Source organism: Ananas comosus, linkage group 7 (genome assembly GCF_001540865.1).
Source record: "Ananas comosus cultivar F153 linkage group 7, ASM154086v1, whole genome shotgun sequence".
Taxonomy (NCBI): Eukaryota; Viridiplantae; Streptophyta; class Magnoliopsida; order Poales; family Bromeliaceae; genus Ananas; species Ananas comosus.
Genome location: NC_033627.1, coordinates 11,243,662 through 11,255,229, shown reverse-complemented (window position 1 = coordinate 11,255,229; position 11,568 = coordinate 11,243,662). Strand labels below are relative to the sequence as shown.

Here is an 11,568-nt window from a genome sequence, read left to right as displayed (position 1 = left end):
AATCAACACAACAACACATGTCGACAATCTATATACTTAGAATATAAACCGACGATTAACGCATCCCGAAAGCTAATCCCAATCCGGTGCGACGTCGAGAACGGCGGAATCGCACCCTCGCCAGACCTTCTTGCGATGCTACGATGACGAACGCACACTCGAACGGCACCGCGGCGCGACATTGGCGTCGATCCGAGCTCCAACCGGGTTCTCCTTCTCCTTGCGTACGGTCAAGTATAAGAGAGAGAGAGAAAAACATGCACACTCTTAGTTAATTAAGAGGATAAGCATGAAAAGGGTAGGTGGCATCCTTATCACAATAAAATGACCACCATGCCTTTTACCAACTCAAAGAAAGAAAGAAAAACAAAAGAAAACCCAAGGATACTACAAGGATGATAGTGATCCCCTAAGGCATAGTGAGATGGTCGGTAGAGTAGTATAATATAAAGGGTAAAATGATTAAAAAAGTAGATCTAACGGAGAAAAACTTGGTAGCACCAAATACTTGACGCTATTGATAGCATTAATTGTAGCCCGTCTCTCTCTCTTTAATATTTATATATTTATTTATTTATTTATTAGCAACTTGTTTACTAGTAGATTAATACTATTCTATCAAAATGTAGTGTTTAGTATCAAATTTTTTATCATTAGAATAATACTATTCCATCAACCCTCACTAAACCTTGGGCAGCCAATGGTTAAAAAAACACGAGTAAATTTAATATTATTTTGTTTTTTTCATCTGTTGACTTCCTTGATTCGTAGAGGATGATGATCGAACCAGTCAGTACCAATAAATAATTCAACTACTCTATGCATTAATCATGCATTTTTTTTTTGAACTTGAGTTGAAGTGATGCGATCAATTTACGTTTACGGACAATTGATATATGTGTTAATCGTGCATTTTTTAGAATTTCGTCCCCAAATAATAAGACTATTTTGTTGTGACTTATAATTTTAAATAATCTCTAATATATAAAATAATTATTATTACTTATTAATTATTAATATATGTTTACCGTAAATCTTTTCATTCCCCGCGAAATGCTGGTCTTTAGCTAGCACAACATTAATTGCTCGATTAAAATGTGAGAACAGGGGACGCGACTAGTTGATTAATTTTGATCACATCAAAACACATGTGCGATATCATTGTCGCACATCACTAAAACGATTTTCTAATAACTTGCTCGATCACCTCTCTCTTTCTCTCTCTCTCTCTCTATATATATATATATATATATATATGTGGAGATACTGCGTATAGGGACACCAACATTTTAGGAGACATATATATCTTTTCACTTATAATAAGATCCTTCAATGGCCAAAAGCTTGGTGTTCTCCTTCCCTGCTAACTGCACTTATGCAGCAGGAAATCACAGCAGCAACAAATCGTCCACAAGATCATGCAAAATCAGCGCCCATAATGAGCATGTTATTTCTCAAGGGCGAACGAGCCAGGTGATTAATGCATTTTTCGCCAATTACGTACCGCCTTTCTTTTGTTATTTTGATGTTCTTACGTTTAAATCAAAGATCAATGACGGAAGAAATTATCTAAAATGTTTGAAGAAATCGAAACCAATGATTTTTGAATGTGTTGTAGAATATATGCCGCAAGCAGTGGCTAAAAATGTTAGAAAATTCGATACACGTTATGATATGGAGGTGTCACACGTAGTGTATAAATTTTTCATAAATAAATAAAAAATAATAGAGAAGGAGAAAAAATCTAAAATATTATGATACGTTTTGGTACTTTATTGAATAAGTAAAAGCAGCACGCACGACCATCGTGATTATGGCCCGGGTCTGGACATTATCTTTTAATTAATTTATGTTGCTCTGGCCTTTATATTTATAGCTTACAAAGTAGAGTTCTACTCAGGTAATTTAAGCACTTTAAAAATACAATTCATCCAACTCAACCTTTCAAAAATACAATTCAGGTTCAAAAGATTAAAAGAGTTAAGCGTACTAAGATTAGAGTAATTCTAGAATGGGTGACTCCTGGGAAGTGGGGCATTGACAAAAAATTTTTGTATGAACAAAAATATCGTCCGTAGAAAATTCATTATTATCACGGAACGGTAATAACTTGTTGGATACATTAATCTTTATAACTAATCAACTTTGGTCGAGCCTAAACCTCTTTGCTGGTTAGTCAAAAATATTTTCATCAATTATATGGCAGAAATATATCAGAATGGTTTTATTGTTTCTCAAAACATTTTAAATCATTAATTTCTCCTAAAAGTCATGGTCTAAAACATCCCATAAATCTTGAGGTATGAAAATTTCTTTCAATCCACTGTTTCTAGTGCAAGTGGCAAAGGGTTTGGTGGTTGGTACCTGAGGTTTTGAGTTTGAATCCTAATTGATTCACATTTTGAGCTAAATTTATTTCTAAATAAAATAAATAAAGCGGATAGTATGCTACCTATGTATCTCAAAAAAAAAAAAATCTTTCATTTTCATACTCCGTCAATCAAAATCATAACCAGAGACTTAATTCCGAAAAAAGTATCAAACCAATATTTGAACTCAAATGGATAAGTTTGAAGCATACAAACACCTTTGAATCGTCAAACCTTCGGATAGTCAAATTGTTAGCTCTCATATCACTTATTAAAAGATTCGATACACGCAGGGGCGGAGCTATGTGTGGGCTGAGGGCGGTCATGGCCCCCCCAGCTTTTTCAAAATTTGCTTTATAGTTCTTTTCATATAAAAAATTTAAAGAATTTATTTTTGTTTAATCTCAAAAGTATATTGACCGATCTATCTCTTAAAAATGTTCTTGGCGCGAACATAATACTTTCTCAACTCTAAATTTATTTTAATTTTTGTTATTTAGTACATACTTTCATAATTTCTAATTATTTTAGATAAATTTTTATTTAATTAAAAAGATTATATTAAAGTTAATAGCTCAGTCAACTAATAATAATCAATTATCACAATTGTATTTAGTAAAAATTAAGAAATTAAATTATTAACTGAATTACTATAAGATTTAGTAAATTTTAAAATTATTTGAGTGAAATAATATAAATAAAATGATTAAAAGTTAAGTAAGCATAAATAAAAAAAGGTAATGTTTTTCTACACTAACAATTTAGTCAATATATTTCCTCATCAAAATTTTGATTAGGTATATTTTATTTACTTGCTAAATTTTTAATTTGTATGTATTTTGGCCCCCTTGTAATCAGGTCGTAGCTCCGTCACTGTTCATACACGTTATGATATTGATTATTAGATGCAATAAACTCTCTGCCACTTGTTACGACGGTGTGCCCCAAATAAATATTGTATCATGCTCTACAATTGTTAGGGTGCATAGGCTATTTCTCAAAAATAAATAGAAAACAAGAGAAAAAAAAAAGAATAAAATATTTTGATACATTTTGGTGGAAGCACAACACTACCTGGCTCCGACTTGATATTACTTAACAATTAACATGGCCCCGATCAACCTCTATATTTATAGCTTACAAAGTAGAGTTCTATTCAGATAATTTAACCACCTTAAAAATAAAATTCACCTGCTATAAACTAACATAAAATTCTACTGTAATTCTACTTTGACCCAATTACAGCTAAAATAAATCTTAACTAACTAGACTCTAAATCAAGGTGAGCATTATTTCTTAATAAGAGAGTGACAATTAATGCATGTCGTTTTTGTGAAAACAACCATTCCTGTTTCAGTGAAAAAGCAACAAAAAAAAGAGAATATGACAATGATACTGATTGATGTAAGGTGTTTGTTTCTTTATAGTGGTTGAAAATAAGGGTTAAATGCATGCACCAAATACATCAATTTTTTTTGTCTTTTTACAGATAGTCATTTGAATTTTAAAAGTTTTCATGCTACTGTAAATTCTGTTCTTATTTTTGTTTTATTTTTTGCAATTAACAAGCTACATTTATATTTTTATCACTTTAAATTGACTAAATTACTCAAGTTAATACTCAGCAAACAATAACGGATGCACGATTTTGACATCAAAATTCAGAATTCCAATAAAAAAAATATTTTTATAATATTTAATTATTAAAAATTAAATGGGATAATTAATGGTTTGTTGCAGCCGTAGGAGTAATTATTCACATGAAATATTTAAAGGTTAAAACACACATTATCCCCTTCAGTATATTACATATTGTTCTTAATTTCTTGGATTAAAAATATATGCATATAGTCTTCTGAAAACTTATCCAAAAAAAAAAAACAAAAAAAGTTGAAAAATAGACGTACGCATGTTTGGTCATTTCACTATATTTTTTAACACTATAATCTAATAAGATATCTTTGATATTTTGAAAAGAATTAAGTGCATATTTTTTTTTATATTTACAGGGTAATATGTATTTTAGCCATATTTAAAGTTTAGGTGGCTATATATATATATATATATATATATATATGAACGGGAGAAAGATTAGGTGGTTTGAGTACATTTAACCCCTAAAAATAAAGTAATTAACGAGTTGATATACAAATAACTGGGAAGATAAAAAGTATAAATTAAGTTTCACTACTGGAGGAGCCAAACTTGTATATTTACTGGCACAGTATGGAAAAATTTCAACCTTTTGACTATCAAAGATGAAATTCTCACAAATAGCATAAAAAACTATTACATTATGAGCATCTAAAATTTTTTTAAAAAATGTCTAATAAAATATCAATTTGAAAAGACAACAGTGTGATGTAAAATATTTTTATGTCTTTAATGATGTAATCTTATCCAAATATTAAAATTTTCAATAAATGAGAGGTTTTGTAATCATTATTTATTGTCTAACAAAATGTCTACTTGAGCCTTAAATTTTAACTTTACAAATTAATCTCACAGTATATATAATAATCAGAACTTTGTAATATCATAAATTTTCATGACAAAATATTATTAATTTAATATAATATTTTGTTATTTGCTAATTGAACAGCAGAAATAAAAATAACATTTCTTATATTATTTTTGTTTGGAGTGCGGTGACGGCCACTAACATTTTTTCTTAGCATTAATTGGGAGATCAATGAGGGGTGAAGAATAAATTTTTTACTGAAATTTGTTTAGTTAACATCAATCTTACAAAAATTATGAAAGAGTTTTTCTTCTTTATTTTGGTATATATATTTTACCTAATCAAGTGTGCTTTTTTTTTTTTTTTCTTATTTCGTTATTTAGGATTTAACCTACATAAAGCATATGGAAAATTTGAGCAAGGTGAAAGGTGTACTGTGTCAAAGAGACAATCAATTAGAGGCATTAGTCGCAGCTGATTCCCTGAAATGGCTCGGCATCGATTACCATTTTACTGAAGAAATTGCGAATGTTATTGATTCCTTATATGAGGATCTTAGTAATGTTCACAAGCGCGGTGACTTGTTCGAGGTGACTCTTTCCTTCAGATTACTTAGACAAGCCGGATATTATGTTTCTTCTGGTGAGGAATAAATTTCACACCTCATATTTCTTTCTTTTACATCAAACTTAATAGATTTTAGTTTTCATAGCTAATGAGATATCTAAGTCATGTTTTTCTTCTCTTTACTTGTTTTTGGCATCATTTCATAAATGTCCTATAGATACAAATTTTAATAGAAGGATTGGATCGAAGTGAAACCTTTACAACATAATTGAAATCAAGATAAACCTACAAAGGTTAATTGTTTGTAACTAATTATCCTTTTTATGATCTGTATGTTATGTTAAGAAATCTCTAATTTTCTATGCATCAGATATTTTAGATTGTTTCGTGGACGAGAAAGGCGAGTTCCGGTCTTCTCTTAGCAAAGATATTAGAGGAATGATGAGCTTACATGACTCATCCCATTTAAACACGGGGGAGGATATTCTTTATAAGGCAAATAAGTTCTCACGCGACCACTTGAAGATTTCTATGAAGGATTTGGAACCAAATTTGGCTAAATTAGTAGAAGAAACTTTGAAGCATCCTTATCATATGAGCTTACAATCTTATAAAGCCAAGCGCCACCTTAGCTATTGCCAAAGATCGTCGCGAATGATTGGAGCTATCGAAGAAATAGCAAAGAGAGAGATCAATCTAAATCAAACATTACATCAAAAGGAAGTGAAGGAACTTATGAAGTAATTAAATACATGTCTTATTATTCTTAATTTACATATATATAGCACTTCATAGCTTCTATTAAGATTACATATATATGTTCCGAGGCCAGCTGCTTCACAGTGTAGTCTAATTCATTCTCTAAATGAATGAAGCGGTAGCATGCTACCTATTTCTCAAAAAAAAATAGATTACATATATATGTTGCTGTAAATGGAAAGTAAGATGAGATTAATTAGTTATCCGAGAGAAAATTTACATTTGATATGCCAACTATTGGTAGAAGGCGCAAAACATTTCACAATATTAGATAGGAATCAAATAAGAAGTGAACCAAGGATATTTAGAGTGATGAAAAAGTTTATGATAAAATTAAGAAGCATCTACAAGATTAATTGCCATGGAGAAGTTTAGTAATATTTGATGCTCACCCAAGGCTATCAATCTTTACAGAAACTAATTAATGTTGAAACAATTATACAAGGTGTGATTGTACTAAATAAATTATTTCTTTGGTGACGTATATATACTAATTTACAAAGTCATTATTATTAGTAATACTCCATATGGTCATACAAAAATTATCATTTTCTAACTTACTCCAGCATACCTAATTAAGAGACTCTTGAAGAGTCTTGGGTCAATCTAGAGTAGGATTGTGGATTTTAATTAATCAGCCTCTTGTAGACTACATATATTATATATGATTAATATTTTACTTTTATTTTTATCCTAACAAATCCTTTTTGGTAGGTGGTGGAAGGATTTGGGTCTAGCACAGCAATTAACTTTCGCAAGAGATCAATTATTGAAGTGGTATGTGTGGTCCATGACAGCTTTCCAAGGTCCACAAAACTCCAAGTATAGGATAGAACTCACCAAAGTGATTGCATTCGTATACATTATCGATGATATTTTTGATGTTATTGGATCACTCGATGAACTCCGTATCTTCACAGAAGTTATCAACAAGTAAGGATTTATGTTCGAATTTACATATTTGTGGTATGAAACCGATTTAACTTTAGTTGTTTATCAGAAGCTTATATAGGCATAATTTGTAGTTCATTCAATTTTAACCATTGGCATTTTACTCTCGTCTCAAATTGTATCAAATATTTTTGAAAAACTTTGAATTTCAAATGCAAAAACTTTAGGAAAACGAGTTGTCAGATGACGTCAATTACACTTGATAGAAAAGAATCATATAAACTAAATAAACTATTCAATAAATTTTGCGAAGAGGTTGATGTAAAGATATAAGCATTAAGAATCTAGTTAACTATTTTGAATAAATTGTATTAGAATTTTAAACAAATGATTTTGGACTGAAACTTTCATATATAGAGGTTCAAAAATAGAATTTTTTAGACAAATAATCTGGACTGAAACTTTCATATATAGAAGATCAACAATAGAATTTAATTTTGATTCTAATCCCATTACTTGGTATCTTTTTTTCATGCAGTTTTATATTTGAATTTAATAGTTATTGCTCAGTACTTTTCGGTTTGTTTCAGACAACAGTTAACAAAAAGGTTAAACCTATGGAAATTCAAATGCAAAGGGTTCTAATGTGATGAATTGAACATGAGTGTGACTATATAGAAACCTAAAATGTCTCTCATATGTGATGAATTGAACAGGATTATGAATAGTAATTAATCTAAATTTCTATTGAATATGAATATGTTCGATTATGAACTTGTCACATGATGAATTGAACAGATGGGAGGACTCGGTGCCCGACTCGCTTCCTCATTACATGAGGCCACTCTACATGTCCTTGTACAATCTCACAAATGAGATAGCAAATATGGTCGAGAAAGAACACGGATTCAACCCCATCGGCTCTTTGAAGAGATCGGTACAATTTTTAAGATCGTTGTTCAAGCAATGTTCAGATTAATTATTCTCGTTTCTTTTGAGTTTGAAAATGCAATCTCTCTCTCTCTCTCACTCTCTCTCTATCTCTATATGTACAGTGGGTTAGGCTATGCAATGCGTTCATGGTAGAAGCAAAGTGGTTTTCGACTAATTCCGTGCCGACGACCGATGAGTACTTGAGAAATGGTGCGATCAGCACCGGGGTACCGACTGTCTTTGCGCATGCATTTTTTCTTTTGGGGCATGGAATAACAAATGAAACAATATATCTTGTTGAGAGTGGCGACGCAGCCCTATTTTCTTGTCCGGCGAGAATTCTACGCCTTTGGGACGATCTAGGAAGTGCCAAGGTAAAATACATTCTCAATTCGTCATCCACTCATCGGATTCCATTCATTGAAACTTATTTTGTTTGGTTCGGTTTCTTTTTCATTTTGGAACCAAAGAGTGGATACCCTACATGTTATTGCTCTAGCTAACTAGTAAGACTTGCCTTAAGTATTGCGAATGTGCCAATTATACGACCCATTTAGCCAATGCAAAGATAAATACTTATTTAGAGCATTTTTCGTGAGTCGTATATTGTCATGTTGCATATATACTAACGTTTCGTAATATGTAAAGGCAATTCCGAATAGGAATTGATATCTTATTTTCTTATTACTAGCTAGCTAGAGAAAAGTATATCAGATTTATGTTAGATAAAATGTATCTTTCTTGGCAATAACAAAAATAGCTTTGGCATGCACTGGCGATGCCCGTGGCTAATGGGCAGCTAGATACTCGCCTCAAAATATAAAATTGGTGTAGTAATCAAACCACCTAAATAGTACTATAGCATTTTAAAATATGGATCAAACTCGTAGTACTTGAATCATATCAAGTGCGCATAGATCCAGTTGTAAAGTGCTATAGTATTTGAACCACTTCATGTTTTCTAAATAAAAATTAGCAGTATAGATCATTCTACAATAAATCTATAATATTTTTAAAATTCTCCTTTGTAATTTTCTTCTAGGATGAGAATCAACAAGGATTTGATGGTTCATACTTGGATTGCTATATGAAAGAGAATCCTCATTGCTCTACTTATAATGCAAGGGAACATGTGATGCAAATGATCTCTAGAACATGGGAGATACTAAACAAGGAATGCTTCTCCCAAAGAACCTTCTCACCATATTTGGTCGAAGTATCGCTGAATACCGCAAGAATGGTTGATGTAATGTATGATTACAATGGGGAGCAAAAGCTTCCAATGCTTGAGGAGTACATGAAGTTGTTACTTTTTGGAAATACTAGATAGCTCAGAACATGCATGTAGTAGTGTGCTTGAGTATATGCAATTAATGTTCAAATTCTTACTAGATATCTTCTACGTCTCTTCTTCCTTATACTTGTACTTGCATAAAAACAAGAGTTGCATGCACTTTTGCAACTCAACTAGCTAGATAGTGTATTTGGAAAAAATAAGGTTGCCTCTACTATTTGACATTTTGAGATTTTGTTCCCGATGAGAGACACAAAATCTTAAGTGACACGATTGTAATATACATACAGTTAAGATATTCGATTCTCCTGATGGGTGAAATTAATTGTACTTTAATATATTTAAGTTTTAGTTTAAGTTAATGTAATTTAAGGTATATGAAATATCACATATAAGTTTGTAACATGCACCAATTTATTTTTTGTGTTCCTACCTTGCTTCAATTCAACATATCTCAATTATTATACCCTATTTACTGTAGAATGATGGTGTTCCCTAATTCCACAGAATAATTTTCTCTTCCCCTTACTCGATAATTATATGAATTTTTACCATGCAATAATTATTGCTACGTCCGTGGGAGAAATAAGGAGAACTGTGAGAATTGGTTGATTGAGATGAAAAAAAGGTACTGGTTGATTGAGACGTTCTTCTTGATTTAGGAATAAAGGATGCAAAGAAACAAAAGAAGGGGCCTCTGATTAGAAATTACAGTGACAATCCTTTAAGGGGCTGTTTGGTTAGATTGAGACGTTCTTCTTGATTTAGGAATAAAGGATGCAAAGAAACAAAAGAAGGGGCCTCTGATTAGAAATTACAGTGACAATCCTTTAAGGGGCTGTTTGGTTAGATTGAGACGTTCTTCTTGATTTAGGAATAAAGGATGCAAAGAAACAAAAGAAGGGGCCTCTGATTAGAAATTACAGTGACAATCCTTTAAGGGGCTGTTTGGTTAGATGTAGTTACAAAAACAGTGTAGTTGGAAGTATATGCAGTTGAAGCGCATGAAAAAAATTTATTGACTCTAACAGATATTGCTAAATCCTATCATATTTCATGAATATATATTTTTGAGGGGAAAAAAATAAAAAAAGAAGCGTATGAAAAAAATTCACACTTTGTTTATATTTTTAATAGGTAAACTGACTTCGGCTCAACTACAGCAGTTGGTAGTTCGGCCTTCTCATGCAGATACAACTACAGCACTTGGGCCTAACTACACCAAACCAAATAAAAAAATTATAGATGCATGCATTTTCAACTGCATTGCAGTTGGAAATGCATGCAATCAAATAGCCCCTAAGTACTTGATTTACGAGATCGGAGTTAGATATAACACTACTATAGATACAAGATTTAGTGGCGACTTTTTGGTGGCGACAAGCACTGTCGCCACCAATGCATTTAATATGGTGGCGACATTTATTTGTCGCCGCCAATTCATAGGATATGGCGGCGACATATAATAATCGCCACCGATACAGATGCTTTGGCGGCGACATATAATAGTCGCCACCTATACGGGGCATTTTGGTGGCGACATATAAGAGTCGCCNTTTTTTGGTTTTGTTGGGTGATTATTTTACTTATATATGATGATTCAGTTTTACTTATATATATTGTCCCAAACTTCTTTATGTTGTGAGAGACACAATTCGATGCAAAATGTAGAATTTCTGATTGTTGATCTGTCGTTTGTTTGGAAAGCTTTCTCTCATATTTATGAGAATCGGCTCTCTTTGTCCCAAATTTTATTTGGTTTTGAGAAGCTTAAATTGAAATTAAAGGTTAAAATTTAAGAATGAGAAATTTTTATAACTATATGTTATTTTTTAGCAATTTATACTAAATCAATAATATCTATTACTACCAATTATATTTTTTAAAAAAATTAATTTTATATCAGAAAATGGTGGCGATAATAGTCGCTACCATAAAACTGGTCATAAAAAAGTCTCGCCGCTAATTATCTAACTTTTCGCGGCGACATTTATTTGTCGCCACTAAATCTTGTATCTGTAGTAGTGATATCGGATATGCTATCACTTGAAGGGATCAAGATTTGTAGAATGGAGTTGCTTCCATAGGAAGAGATCCTTTCTTGAAATGCTGGAATTTGTGCTTGAGTTGCATCATGGTTGATGTAGCATGATTCAGGAACTACTGTTCTAAAGTAAGTTACGCAGCATGATCAGAAGTTTCACAACATGAGTTATTTCAAGAACATCAGAAAACAGGGAAGCATTTGTCCAACTATAAACTGTATTGTCACATTCCATCCATAAATCATATTG

General features: G+C 31.7%; 1 protein-coding gene across 1 annotated transcript; it reads left to right on the top strand.

The window, feature by feature from the left end:
- Nucleotides 1,268-9,677, top strand: LOC109713516 ((3S,6E)-nerolidol synthase 1-like). Its single transcript, XM_020237642.1, has 7 exons — nt 1,268-1,473; nt 5,214-5,472; nt 5,768-6,137; nt 6,871-7,089; nt 7,846-7,984; nt 8,103-8,354; nt 9,023-9,677. The coding sequence occupies exons 1-7, from the start codon at nt 1,333-1,335 to the stop codon at nt 9,308-9,310; spliced, it is 1,668 nt and encodes a 555-aa protein (XP_020093231.1). The 5' UTR covers nt 1,268-1,332; the 3' UTR covers nt 9,311-9,677.